General features: G+C 40.7%; 2 protein-coding genes across 2 annotated transcripts; both read left to right on the top strand.

Moving 5' to 3' along the window:
* Positions 1-911: 911 nt before the first annotated feature.
* Positions 912-4414, top strand: tcf15 (transcription factor 15). Its single transcript, XM_086212567.1, has 2 exons — positions 912-3696; positions 4186-4414. Exons 1-2 carry the CDS (start codon positions 3223-3225, stop codon positions 4240-4242), a joined length of 531 nt encoding a protein of 176 aa, XP_086068693.1. The 5' UTR covers positions 912-3222; the 3' UTR covers positions 4243-4414.
* A 1503-nt stretch (positions 4415-5917) lies between these two features.
* LOC147255539 (uncharacterized) lies at positions 5918-15410 on the top strand. The gene is made up of 6 exons (XM_086212566.1): positions 5918-6052; positions 12500-12551; positions 12708-12854; positions 12963-13176; positions 14102-14262; positions 14616-15410. Exons 1-6 carry the CDS (start codon positions 5928-5930, stop codon positions 14688-14690), a joined length of 774 nt encoding a protein of 257 aa, XP_086068692.1. The 5' UTR covers positions 5918-5927; the 3' UTR covers positions 14691-15410.
* The last annotated feature ends 848 nt before the right edge of the window (positions 15411-16258 follow it).

Genomic DNA, 16258 nt, shown 5'->3' with positions numbered 1-16258 from the left:
ATTGCTGTTTTAATTCCAATCACTTCTATGTAACAGCAAACTAGAGATGAACCCAATGTGGATGAAAACATGAATATTCAATATTTCTTGTCGACAATGACAAAAATATCACCAGACTTCCTCTTCAAAGCGATGGAGGTGAATCTACTGAGCAGCTGTTGGGGCTGTGATATGTATGCTAATGTGTCAGCAGCAGGGGAGGCCTGCAGAGTATTTGCAGTGTCCCTGACTCAACTAAGAAAACACTTGATGCACTCTGGCTGCCCAACACAAATAAAGACGTCGAGAACTTGAATGCAGATTTTACTGCCCCCATAAAAAACATCTCAGCCAAATTGGCTGTGTGGATGAGAAGTGATTGCTATAATGCCATTTTTTATTTTTGTATTTGATGCCATAGATTGATTTAATTCTATTTATTATGGAGGTGTGTTCTTAAGTCATGTAGTGAATTTCTTGGCAAAGGCATGATTTCATCCCCTTAAAAGTTTTATCTGATCTTTTTATTCAGTAAGACATCAGCGGGATGTTATGTGACAAATGTGGAGACATAAAAAAAAACTTTTCAGTGAATCAAACAGATGATCTGTTTTTAGAGAAGCCAGAATTCTTTGCAAAACTAAGCATTTTTTTTCACTTTCATTAGTAGAATTTGACGATAATGATTTAAAACTGCCCTTTTTCATAATAATTTATACTGTAAATGGTGATATGAAAATAGTATTGTCTCAAGTCACTGTGGCATAGAGTGTTTGGAACCTTGAAAACACAAAGATTGGTTAAAAAAAAAAAAAAAAACACCTCAATCCTGACCATCATAAAATTCTTGATAAAAATAAAAGGGTTGCAAAACAATCCAGTGTAAATTCAGGATTAATTTTCTAATTGCAGGATAACGACATGAAATATCATAAAATTGTTCTTCTGACGTGAGTGTGCAAATTACAATGTTGATGATCAAATATTTCAAAGTGGGATGATTTGTAACAATATATCGTACTTTGTCCTGTTCGTTAGATATCGCAACTAATTAAAACAGTGCACCAATAATTAGTGGGTGGATCGATCAATTTAATCCAATCGTATTTGTAAATCACAAATAACGCACGCCAAAACAACACCGCAGAAAACAGATACACTGCAGGATTAAAACAATAAATGTATCATTCTCACAGTGCACAGCCAAAGAATAGAAATGTGATATAACGCAAATTTAAAACAACAAATATGATATTAAATTAAAAGCCATATAAAGTTGTAAGATGAGATTTAAAAAAAAAAAAAAAAAAGGCAGTGTAGGACAAAAGTAATTGCCAACTATTTTGATAGCCAATTAAGAATTCCAGTCTTACTCCAATCAAAAATGTCCAACAGATTCTTGACTCTGAAATGTAAGGATTTGTTGCTCCGGAATTTGGAATTTTTGGAACACATTTTTCAAAGTGTCCTTTATCAAAAAAATAATTGGCAGATTGATTCATGATTAAAAGTCGCCGTCCTGATTTAAAATCATTTGGAGAATCCTAAATTGCTCATGGAATCTGTTAATGATGTTGTGGAGTTTAATCTCTGGAGACCGAGCCTTATTGTTGCCCCTGCAGACTCCTGATTCCTGCCTGTGCCGTTAAAAGCCCTCAAAGCTCCTTCAGCAGACAGTTTGGGTGTCTGATGTCTGACTGTTGATGCAGCTGAGGCACGTCAGAGTGTTTGAACGAGCTGCCGGCCGGAGGAGACCGGCCGTCTGCTGATGTGTCTTGGAGGGACTAAATCATCCATTTGCCACCGCTTTGTTTTCTTTTTTTAACTCGAGGCAACAAGCAAATAAATCCTCACCATTCCAGGATCATCTGTTCACTGTTTATTTACTCACACTTCACTTTCTCCTGCTGCCTGACCTGCACCCCTCAGTGTGAGACACAGGACATTAAAGTAGGATTGTCTGAATACAGCATTAAAGCTAAATGAAGTGATTGTTCCGGGGGTCACCGTAGTCGCCTTTAAATATTTCTTTTGGAAATGCAAGAATTGGCAAGGCAGACCGAATTTATGCACCTCCACTAAACAATGTCTCCCAACACAATTATATTTACACGTTGAGAGAGCTGCAAGTCTTGCGGAGGAATTAAATCAGTGTTGATCTTAGCTGTATTGGTGTGCTTTACCAGCCGACAAAAAAAAACACCTCGGTGAATGAGGGCACCATAAATGTGTCAGACTAACATAATAAACTGTAAAACAACTATAAAACAAACTCCAGTCCCGTAATGCCATTAAAATTTTACATCTCACACTTGATTTTTGCAGGCTGATTATCACCCGGGACCCAGAAACTTCCATTTTATCACAGATGAGAGTACAACAGTGGTAGGTGCGACTATCTTTCAGTGAGCTGTCGGTGTCTCTGAGAAATCAGAACTTTAGAATGGCGGTGAATATTCACAGATGAATTGCCAGGGGGGGAAAAAAAGCCAAGACAAACGGGAGCAAAAACAACTTGTGCCTTCTGCTGTGGCCAATTTAAAGAGGGACAATTTAAACTTCCTCTCTCTCACAGCCTGCCAACAATGTATCCTCATGCTCATTGCATTCCAAGAAATGTATGTATTTTAACTCTTTCTTTGTATACGGTGTTGCAAGAGTGCCAGCGGCGTATCAAATCAGCATCAATCTTGTCTTTCTTTGTCTCATTTTTGTGTCTATCATTGTATTTTTAATATTTACCCACAAAGTCCCATTGAGATCACATCTCTTTTGCAAAAGAGATCCAAGAACTGATAGTTTCATTGCAACATAAAACATCTTGCAGCCAATGTCACGAATACGATGCTCGTGTATAGAACAGAGCCCATCAAGCACAAGTTATCAAATTCAAAAGTCATAAATATGAGAATCAATCTGCAGCTCAATGTCGTTACCTAACTTTTTTCTACCATTCATGGAAGACTATTTGGAAGTGTGTGGCAAGTTTCTGAGGGTTATTTGTGCTACTGTAACACTGGCTGCTGCCGGCAGCTCCTCCCATCCAGCTATAAGAGTCCAGCTGACCAGGTAGTCTGAGTCCATCCCTGATGTAGGCCAAAGCAAACTCACTCATGAGAACTCGGTCAGCTCTATTAAATGGTCTTTTCCTCCCTGGTGCTTATGTGGAGCTCCGGTCAGATGGAGTCTTAGTCTCTGAGTTAGTTTTCGGACTACTCTTCAAGGGGATTTGGAGCGTCAATAATGACTTTTGCCATGCTGCGGCCCGTGGCGACGCACTTGATGTATTCAGACTTCACTATCACGTCCGACGATGATGAGAATCGTAGCGAAAGCGACGACAGCGAGCGAGCTTACTGTGGCAACGGCCAGAAACGAGACAGGATTTCACGCAGACTGGAGGGAGAAACGGCTGTGGTGATGAAGCAGAGGAGCGCAGCAAACGCCAGGGAGAGAGGCAGGACCCAGAGTGTCAACACCGCCTTCACAGCCCTTCGGACCCTCATACCCACCGAGCCAGTGGACAGAAAGTTATCCAAGATTGAAACTCTTCGCCTCGCGTCCAGCTACATTTCCCATCTGGCTAATGTGCTTCTGCTCGGAGACGGCTGCGCGGATGGACAGCCGTGCCTCGGCGCGGTCCATGCGCAAGGAGAGAGCGGTGCGAAACAGCCGCGGACCATCTGCACCTTCTGTCTCAGCAACCAGAGAAAAGGGGTAAACGCCGTTTTATATCTCCATCAAACAGTTAAAAACAAGTGTGTTAAATAAAATAGAGCATAAAACAGCAGGCCTGCGGGCGAGATTTGGTGGTCTTGATCATTCCCTGTTTAGCTGTTATTCTTGGCCCTTTTACATTCGACTGTTGGAGTGAACGCAATTTTACGCAAAGCGGCTTGTAGTAAATCCCTCACAAAATAGACAGATGTTTTTAATGGTGTTTCACAGATATTCAGTCTAATGACGAAATGGAATGTGCACCCCCTTTTTTTGCTTCCTGTTACATTCGGAAATGAATTAGACAAAACCAGAGAGCTCTTAAATGGCTTGTTTATTTGTAGAAGGTATAAAAGAGTGTAGGAGTTGATGTGGTTTTATTACTCTGGGAAATAAAACAAAGAAATGCTATTTAGTTTAGACTCAATTACTCAGTCTAGATCGAGAAATCTTTACTTGACTGAAGCATTTATTTCTTTTCAAATAAAGGATGGCAAAGACTGTTTAAAGATGCGGAGACTGGGTCCACTGCGAGTGAGACGCTGACCGAAGACCAGTGAATGATTAGCAACCTGAAAATCCTCAAAGACTTTCTCAGGGAAGAGTCAAAGCTGGTGTTGCAGCACACACACACACACACACACACACACACACACACACACACACACACACACACACACACACACACACACACACACACACGCACACATACATACATATATGCTGGATCAAATGATGGAACCAAAGAGTCTATTTATACTTGACTGTGAAATTTATAAGCCCTTCAAAGATGCAGTGCATTTGTTTGAAACTTGTGAGTGTTTGTCTTTTGTTTTGTTTTTTCAAAATTTTAAATAAAATATATTTTATCAAAATAAGATTTTCCAGATTCGTGATTTTGACTCACACCATGGCAGCAAGAACAAGGGTGCAAAAAAGACTGGGACCCTAATATAAATCTGATTTATTTTGGTCCCTAGTTTTTTTTAAACATCCTCTATTTTATATTGGATATTTGTTACTGGCACATTTTCAGTTGCAGGATAATCACTCTTTCTCAGCTCAGATTTTATTTTACACTTCTACAAGGAACCAAATAATATATATCTATAATTTACCTAATAAATAACAATATGCACACTGTAGTAGTTAAAATGTCTTGATTAAAATAAAAAAAAAACACCCACACTAACACACAGAGTTTCGAGGTTTCTGGTGTCATTGCCTGGTGTGTTTTTTTTTCCGATCTCACGATTGGTGTTTTTTGAAGTCTGTTATCGATTAGTCACGGCAAATAGTAGCCCACACTCTGTTGGAAGCCCCAACACAGCTGTTGGTATGCCAGAGGGATAAATTACCACTGTGGGCCCAGTGGACAGGGAGAGATGGGGTGAGAGGTCAGAGGTCATGTTGGGGAACAAAACTGAAACCCTGTTTACTTGTTATCATGATAAATGATGCAAACATGAGGGTGATGATAAACTATTATTCTGTGATTTCATCAGAAGAGGAAGATTCACTCCGAATCTGATGGATATTTTCTTACTTGACTCAAAGTTTTCCCCTGTATTCTCCTGCAACATGGTCTCCGAGGCACAGAGCCAATTGAGGCCACCTGCACAGGAAAATATTTCATAACTAAGAAATCAGGCGAGCTAAGCAGAAGCGCTCTTGTCTCTATTGGCCTCTTTCTGTCTTCTCCAGGCGGAAAAAGCCACTCTGAGGCAGATTGTAGCTCAGACACACAGACAGCTGAGCCCAAGTTCCGGTCTGGTGTTGCTTTGAATCAGACAAACTCGGCCCTCAAAATGACAGAGGAAGGCTCCCTGGTGACACAGGAGGCTGTATGGAAAGTGAATTTCAAGGCAGTTAAAGTTGCATGCTGGGGGTCCAAGCTCTAAAGTCACCCCTCCCCCACCTGCTCTGTAGAGGCTAACTGGAATTTGCTGTGCTAAGTCCTCCATGCTCTGGGCCCAGGCCTCCTCAAATGGCTCCCTGAGGCTCCCCCCGGCAGGAAGATGTCACGGAGGCACAGGAAGGGAAAACAACATGCAGCCGACTTCTCTGAGGACCTCTCTGTGCGCCGGGCTTTGGGTCAGCGCCAGCCTTGACATCATCCTGCGCTGGGACCCAGATGTACAGCTCTCTGGTGGTACAATTCAGAGCCAGCACCAAATTTTGTGTTTCAACAAATTCAGATAGAGACTTTCTTGCAGGATGACAGGTAACAAATGGATGGCAGAAACCATCAGAGGAGATGGAGGAGAAAGGCAGAGGAACTAGAAAAGGTCAGTGTGGATCTGTTTAATGTGTCTGACAGGCGAGGATGTGGATGCACCTGGGGACCATCGCAAAGGTTTGTACTTTACAACTGCTTCACTTTGGAGCATTTTCTTCTTCCTTGGATGCTTGCATCCCTCAATCCCAAAAGAGATGTCAAGCAGGAAGAATTTCAACAGGGATGAAATGAAGCTAGACAGAAAATCTACAGCCTCCAGCCAGTTTCGTGACCTATGGCGGAAAGTGTAAAAAAACAACAGGAGAAAATCATTTTATATGTTGTACTATACTAATATCTATTATATATATATATATATTTTTTTTTTTTTTTTTTTGCTATAAAACCTTGAGATAACCCTTGGAACTTCATAGAAAGACATACATCCATTCACAAATTTATCAGGTACACCTGATACAAAATGAATGTGTTATATACCAAACCACAGCCCAGCAATTCCTCTCTTCATGATGATTATAATTCTGAGTTTTTATTAAATCTTTTTGAGATGTGGTGGTGTTTTGTCACAAAATTGTTTAGTTCTTCTTAATAATCTGACTCTTATTCACACAAATTCAAATTAGTGACGCCTCAGTACAACCCAGTATCATTCAACACTGAAGCACCATAAATTACAGCCTGCAAAATTTACATTTGAATAAATCCACATCTCTCCAGAACAAAAACAATGACCACAACCACAAAAAACAAAACCACATCCTGAAATATTAACATCCACATGAAGGGAGGGTTTATTGCAGGGTCATTGTATTATCCAGCATTATTGGGTGCGAAAGGGTTAGCATTATATGAATGCATGTTTGGTAAGAAGACTGGTTGAAAGACTTAGTAAAAAAAAAAAAGTGTTGAAAAAATGTGGAAATGTACACAAGTATGTAATTTTTTTATACTTAAATTTGTGTCAGAGGACATTTGAAGGTAGGACATCATTTTTAAAGGGTCACATAAAGGTCAATACATTAGAGTGTAGGTTTAGCGTCAGCGACACAAAAGGAGAGACACCTTCACAAAAAAATTCCTGATCAGAGTAAATTTTCCTCCCAGGTTTCTCCTGTTGTGCAGCTTGTTGACAGATTGCAGTTTAGAAGATAGTTTTTCATGAATGTAGATGGCGTCGTGTCACATCTCAGCCTGTCCATGCTGGATAGCAACAAATACTCTTTACATGATCAAGCACGCAGAGGAGGAAGCAATCATATTCAGGAAGCACAATTTAATGAATCCTACCGAGGAAAGGCTCTATGAAAACATCTTCACGGATTAAACACAAATCACTGCTCTGACAGCTCGGCCTGCTCAAACCTACTCCCGGCTAAACTAAAAGTACAAAAAAACAAAACAACAACAACAAGATAAAATAGGTGATCCGGAAACAGGAAGGATGTGATGTATTTTTTCAACATCGTCTGCGAGTGCACTCCTGATTCCCAGATCCCAGATGGGTGCTTACCTTCAGCATTTTGTAGTCTTGCCAGAGAGCTCTTGTTAGAAACAAACCTGCACATGGTAATATTTTAATAGCTTTTGCTCTCACAGCTCTCATCTTGGAGTCTGTTTCAGCATTTTTCATGCACTCACTGCCTGGGGAGTTGGTCCCTTGTTCAACCTGCATGTCAAAGATATTAATGGGTCAAAGCTACTTTGTGGCTCAGGCCTCAGATGCCTACCTCGCTTCCGATTTTCTACAGTTTTCCAGAGAGTGAGGCAAAGGAAGTCTAACCGACTGTCAGCTGAGCTTCTGGAGGGAGCCACTTGTGTCTTCATAGGCATTTAAGAACAATTGTTTTCTTCAGAATTTGGCAAGGCCTTCAGACAGAGGCAGGATGATGGACGGCTATGCGGTGAATAGGATGGGTGGGTGGGATGGGGACAGAGGAGGGGCAGGTAAAAGGAAATCCCAGAGATGAAATTACGAAACAATACAGACCATCGTAACAGTTCTGGTCTCCTGTAGACTGCAACAATCAACCCCTGACATTCAGCAGCCTGCCAAAGCCTACATCCAGAGGTGAGAATGCTGCGATGCAGTCATGGTGGGGTATTTACTTCCTGACAGAAACAATTAAACAGGCAGAGTGATGCAGCCTCAGTTCCTGCACTATGATTTAGTACAGCCAGATACAGGGAAACTATGTGATCGTGATATGAGACACATATGGTAGCATTTATTTGGAAATGGTGCTGATGAAGTGATGTTGGTGTTTTTCTGTCCCTGAGTGAAACATCTCAGCAACTCTCCCTGCTGGATGAACTAGCCCAGCAACCTTCGCACATGAACTTTTCGTCTGTGACCCTAATCATGTCCATTCTTCCAGTATTTTAGGTTATTACTGCCTGAAACGAGCAATATTGATTAAAACTGTATCAAAATTTGACATTTCCTTATTTATGTGCTCATGATATAAATGCTATTATAAAAAAATTACAATAAAACACCCCCCCCCCAAAAAAAGTCATATAAGCATACAGTCTTAACAACCACAATAAACATAAACATTGATCCAAAAATCCATCCAGCAGCCTTTGGCGAGATTCACCTGGGACAGGTGGCCAGTCCATCACAGGGCCAACACATAGAGACAGACAACCACTCACACTCACAGCCACACCTACAGTCAATTTAGAGTATCAATCAGCCTCATCCCCATTTGCATGTCATTAGACTGTGGGAGGAAGCCGTAGTACCAGAGAGAACCCACACAGGCAGGGGGAGAACATGGAGACTCCACACAGAAAGATCCTGTGATGGAGCCGGGACTCGAACCTGGAACCTTCTTGCTGTGAAGCGACAGTGCTGACCACTGCACCACCGTGCCGCCCTGTTATAGAATACTAATGTACTAACTAATTCTTTGAAAATGAATATATCAATAATGCAAATATATGCTAGCCATAGCACAATACTGACAGTAAGAGAAGTCATTAGGCAGATATGTAAAGATATCACAGGGTACAGCCCAACATGTCCTCTTGTCTGCCTCAGCTATACTTTGTATAAATTAGGAAATGTTAGTACGCTAACAGTAAACTAATAGGCAGTAGAGCTGAAGTGCAATGCTGGCACACTGGTGTTAACTTCAAACCACAGCTTTGGTTAAGTAGAGCATCACAGGCTTTTCACTGAAAGGAGCTTTAAGCTGTGACCCAAAATGCCTCAGTGAAAGAAATACAAAAAAAAACCAACAAAAAAACTAAAATAAATAATCCGAAACAATGAGATGAATGTCATTATTAAATGCAGTATTTTAATTCAAAAAGTAGATGCCAACTTTATTTGTGAAACACACACGTTTTCCATCCTCACCACAGCTACACAATAATATAGATTCCATTCTCTCCTTTTTCCTGCATTATCGAGGTGAGACCCACAAAGACCAGCGAACCACTAGTTAGCTTAGCAGAATGATCAGAAGTGGATGGGAGGGTTAGCATGCCTTGGTCAGAAATCACACAGTAGATTTTTCTCCAAAATGGTATTTACTCACATTAATGGGCTTGTGTATAGCAGTTACTTTGAAATAACAATTTCAGACTGTGAGATGTTGTAATTTTATAACCACGTACAAAAGAAAATCCTTTCCTGACCGGGGCAGTGATTTGACGCAGCACCTCCGAACTTCAGCCAACACAAGAAACTTATGCTGACACGAGAAGCGCATCAACTGCAACCAATCATGGCTGAGTTAGTGAGAGAGGATGAGGATGATTATTGCTGGGTAAATCAAGATCATGAACCTGATCTATGTGAACCAGAATAGACAGGGGGAGGATCAACAGGGTTTGGAAGCTGAGCAGGCAAGACAGAGGTATGCTAACATTCTCATTCTCCACTGTTCATTGTGCTAAGCTCTAGAATGTACTCAAATAAGGCAAATAAGTGTGTTTCCGAAAAGTGTTTGTGTATCCCTTTAAGTGTCTCTTTCGTCCCATTTGAAATTGATAAAAAAGTGAGCCAGCAAGAATTCACAGCAAAGGACACACTTTAACGTTGTTTCTTTTAATGGTGTCATAAACTTGCTAGGGTTTTTTCACAGATGCATGCAAGAATCAGTCCTGAGTTCCTCTCTTATTTGTTGGTGTATGACTTTAAATGTGTCTATTTCCAACTTGTGTGTCAAAGACATTATCATCCAAATCACAGTTAAATTCATGTGGAAAATGTAGAGGAGCTTCTGGTTAAGACACAGAGCAACAGGTGCAACAGGTTTTTATTCATGTTATGTGCAACAACTCCTGAATTGTCCCTCCTTGTCTTGTCTTTTTTTTGTATTTTTTAACTTTTTCTTTTCTTTCAGCCCATTAAACTTTGTTATTCCATATTTCTTCACAGTTACGGCATCTTTTTTTTGTGGATTATCTATGTTTTAATGATCCTCTATTGCAAAAAAGAATGTCCTCAGAAGGCTTTGGGTTATTTTAGATACTGTTTGGAATAAATACAAAATATGATCCAGTCAGCCTCAAATATCATCTTTTGGTTTCTCCAGCAGTGAAGCGTTGGTACTTTGTATGGTCCATCAAAGAGCTATAAATCTGTCATACCCCAGTAAACATGCATGGCCTTCATGGGAAAGTCTCAGGGCTCGGGACCTGAGGGAGAGACGGCGGAACCATTGGGATGTTTAATTTCAGCAAACAGAGCAAACAGTCAGAGGATTTCCTCAATCAGTGGCGAAAGACTAAAGAGTGTGCAGTGAACAACCTCGCTGACAGAAACATGGAGACCTAGACTAGCAGCTGGGCGTGCTAACAACCTCTGGGATTTACTGTGGCGTGCAACACCCTTTAACTACAGCATGGAGAGCCAAACTCCTGCACATGCATGCACACATCATCACGCATGTTCTCAACCACATTCACACCAACAATTACTACAAGTTTCAATGTTTGTGTCACTGACCTTTGGTGTCTTTTTTTTTTTTCTTTTTTTTTGGAGCATAAAATTGATTGGTTAGACAAGTAGTACTGCAACACCAGAACAGAGTAATATTGCCAAATAAAACACAGTCTAGCAAGCTTTTGTGTTTCTTCCATACTGAGATTACGCTCTGTCGTAAATCTAACACAGCTGCAGTCATTGGCTCGCAGAAGGAAGTGGCCGACAAAAAAAAAAAAGATCCTCATGTTCTGTAGTAAGATCAGTGCATTTCTGCGTTCCTTTGCTCTCTGTGCCAGCTGCTGCCGAATGAGGTATTGTTTAATGCAGATGGTGGAATCCGAAGACCTCATTCTTCCCTTTTCCATAAAGCTAGCTTGCTATTAATAACCATATATCGACCTCCTTTGTCAACAAGAGCGACACATACAAATATTACGCTTGAAGGGGGACAATGGGGAGTTCCCTGGACTGAAAACAACAGGATGAGCCAGTCTCATACTGTATGTGTGTGGGTGTATGCCTGTGTGACTTAAGACAGTCAGTCTGAAAGGTTTCTGACAGAGACTCCTCACTGACCAGCACCAAACTCCTACTTGCACATGCAGATAACTTTCCCTTTAAACAGCTACAGTCAGTAAGTAGATGGCACCTCCACCATGGTCAACTTGGCCAAACTTGGTGTAAAAAAAAAGTACAAAATTTTTCGATGTGTTAAACAGATCTTTACCTGAAATTTAAACGGCTTCTTCCTTTGCCCATGCTCCACCCTTCCACCATTTTTGTTAAAAAAAAAATTAGCCTCAGAATTTGTATCTAATCCTACTAACAACCTAAAAACCTGACCTCAGAGAGGAATCAGCTACCCTCAGCTCTTTTACAGGCCGTTACTTGACTCCTTCCGTTCTTTTTCATCTGCATTACTCTCAGCAACAGCAGTAACATGCTCCAGAAACACAGCGACCTGCAGAAAATAACAGTTGTTTATCTCAGTAGTCAAACCAAAAACAGATCAACACATCAACTGGCTGTTGGATGTCTAATTAAACAGTTGTTTGCCAAAAAGTCAGCTTAAAGGAGGATTTCACAGAAATCACAGGACAAATTTTTAGGAATACCTATAAACAAAAGCAGTACGATACAACAGCTCTGCAAAGTTCGGTTTTACTGTTCGAGGAAGTGTTTGGTAAGTGTTCTTGACATTGTACTGGATTTGTTTTATGAAGGTGTACCTACTAAACTGGTGTATTGTTCCTGCTGTTTCCTGATAATTTGGTGAGTTCTGTCTCCTGATAATAAATCACTTTTTTTTCTGTTTATTGACTTATTACATGTATTTTTCATTTTTTTCTGCCTCTCTGGTGAAGGTGACTTCTTCTCATGGGTTGACAAAAATATGAATTGCACTGCCAGTGAACAGGAGGTGGCTTGAATGTCAAACGGCCACTGTTGTCCAGTAGAAGTTGTAGTTAAGAAATGATGCACTATTGTGAGGTGCCACATGATGGCACGTTTGCCGAGACGTCCAGGACCCTGTATATTTATAACCCCTGCTTACTTGACCCTTTAACAGGAAACAGTGGTTACATTGCATAAGAAATGACAAAAACTAAAACCTACTTTCACAGCCCACCAGAGCAACAAAGTGATGAGATGACACAGAAGGTATTTTCCGTTAAGGTGAGTTGACTTTGACTTTTTAAAAATACATTCAAAATCAAGCTTACGACAGAATATTAATATATTTACAAATGCTTTCATCCACTAAATAAACCAAAGTTGGTCACGTACTGATGCCTTGTACTTTCATAAAACATTTTTTGTCTGATATGTCAGCTGCTGCTGCTTCTGCTGCTGCTGCTGGTGTATTATGCCACCCAGACTCAGGCAGAAGTTCAGGCAAACTGTGGAGAAGATGTGAGTCTGGAGTGTCCAGGTGTTGACGTTACCAGCATGACTTTCCTCTCAGTGACATGGTACAAGGTCAGTTGTCTTCACCCACCTCAGCCGTCTTTTTCACTTCACCTGGACTGTCTGAGACTTTCACCCCAGTTGATGTGAAGATAAATATGACAATGGCTTATCTTTAAGGTCAACAACAAAGGAAAAAAAGGCATTGTCAGGAAATATAAAAAGGAAAGTGTAGCAAGGCTCTTTGGCTTCCCTCGTCCGGCCCAGTTTGGAGAGAAACTGAATCTGTTTCTGCCCAATGTGTCACCTGAAGATTCAGGCACCTACCAATATGCCATCAGTGCACCTGTAGGGGGTCAAAATCTCTATCTCAGCGTCAACCTGTCAGTTCCCGGTAAGTCTTTAATTTCTTTCCACCTCCCTCGTTGTTTTTCTACCTGTCCGTCTCTCTCTCTCTCTCTCTCTCGTCATTCGATTTCATCTCATTCAGTTGCTCCAACGTTTTGGCCTCTTAAAATGCTGCTGTCACCAAGTACTCACTCGTGGGGAATTTCTGGGTCTTTTTTTTTAACTAAATCAGGTCAAAGAGATTTATAGTTCTAGACGAGTGAACTCTCATTTTGTTGTGATCTTGTGCGCTAATGATAAAACTGACCTGATGGATTTTTCCCACTGACTCAATTAGAGCAGAGGTTCTCAAACTATTTCTGAAGTGATTTGACTCAGCAGTGACCCTTTCATTTCGAGAATTATGTTTTTATTGACATTCAGATGCTTTACACACACTTTTATACATTTATACACTAGAAATGTCACTGATTTGACCTTCCAAAAGTACTACTGATAAATAAAAATAAACATGATTTTGTTCACAATGATTTCTTATGTTTCAAAGTCATGTAAACTTGCTCGGGTTCTTTAAAAAATGGGACACTGAAAGAAATGATGAGGAAAAATGATGAGCAAAACACACGTGCGCGTGCGCGCACACACACACACACACACACACACACACACACACACACACACACACACACACACACACACACACACCCCAATAACAACCCAGAACCACATCCAAATGTAGGCAACACACTGGTGTGACTGAAACATAACATTGCTGATCACTCATGTCATGTGAAAAAAATAATAAAAAATTATGTCCTTTTCCACCGTGACAGTCACACATCTTCCATATTCTTTGTTATATATGCAACCTAAAATGTCTCCTAAGATGACAAAAAAATATTCCGCTTAATGATGTTAGCTTTCTCTAAAGTAATAAATAAACAAAACATAGATTTCCTTCCTCCATTCAGTGTGTGTGACTCAGGCTGATTTGCTGACAACAAAAAATGTGTGGAACACAACGGCTGACCAACAGTGCAAAAAACAGGAGGAGCTGCCAGTGACGTGGAGCATCGTAGGCTACCTGGCTGTGGGCGGCGGCAAGATTGTTTTATCACTCTTCAGCATTTGGGTAAAGAAACTTCATTTGTCACAGTAGTGCACAGATTTGTTGAAAAAGTCGTATTTCAATTATTGTGCAGAATATTTGGTTTGTGACATAATCGATGGTGAATCAACTCGCTTGACTAACAAGAAAAAGCCCATAAAATACTGATAAGAATATAAAAACATTTGTGTAATATTGTTGTAATACTGTTTAACTCAATCCATTAAATGGCAATGATATTTCTTTCACCTATTCACCAACTCACCTATTTCTTTTATTGCCAATTAGTTCTTTGTTCAATAACTTCGGCAACAGGATTGACCCCTGGTGTTGCTTAAAAGGGAAATAAACTGAGATGAAATCTTGTGATCTTTCAGGTTATTAATAAACTCAGTCTCAGATCTTCTCTTCAAGACGAAGTGGAGTGGACATCAGGGAGATCATGTGAATAGAAAGATAAATCCTTCAAATCAAACAAAGAAGATATTTCATTTCTGTTTTTTGTTGCAGCGAGAATGATTTGTTGCGGTGTATATATTTGCAAAAAAAAAACCAAGAGAACTGGGAAAGAACTTGTCATAAGTGAACAGGATATGAACAGATATGAGAGGAAGTGCTGCCTCTACTTGAACAACACGCAGCCTAGAAGAGCTGAATTATTCTGAATGCTATGTGATAAATGGTTATGTTGCACTCTGTAGACAAACTTTGAAATTGTGATGATTCAGTAATAAAATGGAATGCATTCTACAGCGCTGATGTTACTTATCATTTACTCAGCTTGTTTTAAGGATGAACACTCAAAGCTCAACTTCTGGCTCTGAACCCACCACACAGTTTCAAGTTCCTGTCTCGTTCAGGTGTTAAAGTGCCTCTCTGAAAGTACTGACAGACCTTCACAAAGCAGCTGGAGTCTCAGGCTCAGTTGACTTAAATGCCTGATTTCCTCTCCAGGTGAAATCTTGTGTCTTGTCTTGGAGGTGAAGCTGCAGCTCACCGTCAACATTCTACCCTTCCGACTTTCTCTGTAGGGGATGTAAAGAAATCCAGCAGCTTTAAGAGACTAGTTTGTGGACACCATGAGAACAATCGTGCAGTCTTCACAGAGGAGTGGACCTGGACTGCTGAGTCCTCCTCTGGATTCACGGTCAGACGAATGCAGGAAAGGCATTGCACGGATCAGAGCCGTCTGTAAATATTAATCTGAGATCTCACTGAGAGGAGCTCAGCAGGCAGCAGCTGGAAGACAATGAGCACAGATCACCACCTACTGGCAAATCTAAGACGATACATGTCACAACCCACTCCCCACTGCTTTTATGGGGCTCAAACAAACTGGATCAGCCCAAAAATAAGAGGGCTGCACAACTGTGGGGATCCAACACACAATTATCTCAGCCAGTGTATCAGGGAGTCAAGTGTGGAGGGGAAAGAGGTTGACTTATGCATCTTCATTGAACTTTTGCTTCATATCAGGAGCATCGTAGTCTTGAACTCATGGCAGTTATTGTCCTCTAAGTTTTCTCCTTCTCGCTTCGTTTGTCTGCTTTAGTCTTACTAATTACTGTCTTGTAATTAGGGCTTGTTGCTTTAGATATCCATTGCACAAAGCAATGGCCAATTGCATGTGTCCCTCTGATAATGGTTGCTGTGACCAATGCTTTATCTACTCATAGTCAAGCTACATAGTAAAGCTACTTCCTGTTCTCTCCTTGCTCCCTGTACTGCTATTCGCTTTACTCAGAGCTCATGCTCAGTTCATTCATATAATTTGTTTTGCCTCTACACATCATCAACAACTGGTCCAGTGGCGTTAAGTTTTCTGGGTGTCCAGCTGTCCGTCTCATTCTCATTCATGTGATACCTCAGGATCCCATTCAGAGTTTTTCTACAAAATTGGCACAAATGTCTGCCTAGACTCAAAAAAGAACTGGCAAGATTTTGGTGGTCAAAGGTCAATTTCATGTCACCGCACATGATCAGGATATGTCAGGGTTGGGTGCTAGGATCCATCCAAGTA

Source organism: Aulostomus chinensis, chromosome 9 (genome assembly GCF_037954235.1).
Source record: "Aulostomus chinensis isolate RoL2024-O1b breed Wild chromosome 9, RoL_Achi_v1.0, whole genome shotgun sequence".
NCBI classification, from domain to species: domain Eukaryota; kingdom Metazoa; phylum Chordata; class Actinopteri; order Syngnathiformes; family Aulostomidae; genus Aulostomus; species Aulostomus chinensis.
The sequence above is the reverse complement of the archived record's forward strand: the minus strand, read 5'-3'. Positions and strand labels throughout refer to the sequence as shown.

Coding starts and splice junctions, on each gene's coding strand:
- tcf15 (XM_086212567.1), top strand. CDS start 3,223: ATGACTTTTGCCATGCTGCGGCCCGTGGCGACGCACTTGATGTATTCA. Junction 3,697..4,185: donor TCAGCAACCAGAGAAAAGGG/GTAAACGCCGTT, acceptor TTTCAAATAAAG/GATGGCAAAGACTGTTTAAA.
- LOC147255539 (XM_086212566.1), top strand. CDS start 5,928: ATGGATGGCAGAAACCATCAGAGGAGATGGAGGAGAAAGGCAGAGGAA. Junction 13,177..14,101: donor CGTCAACCTGTCAGTTCCCG/GTAAGTCTTTAA, acceptor TCCTCCATTCAG/TGTGTGTGACTCAGGCTGAT. Junction 14,263..14,615: donor TATCACTCTTCAGCATTTGG/GTAAAGAAACTT, acceptor GTGATCTTTCAG/GTTATTAATAAACTCAGTCT.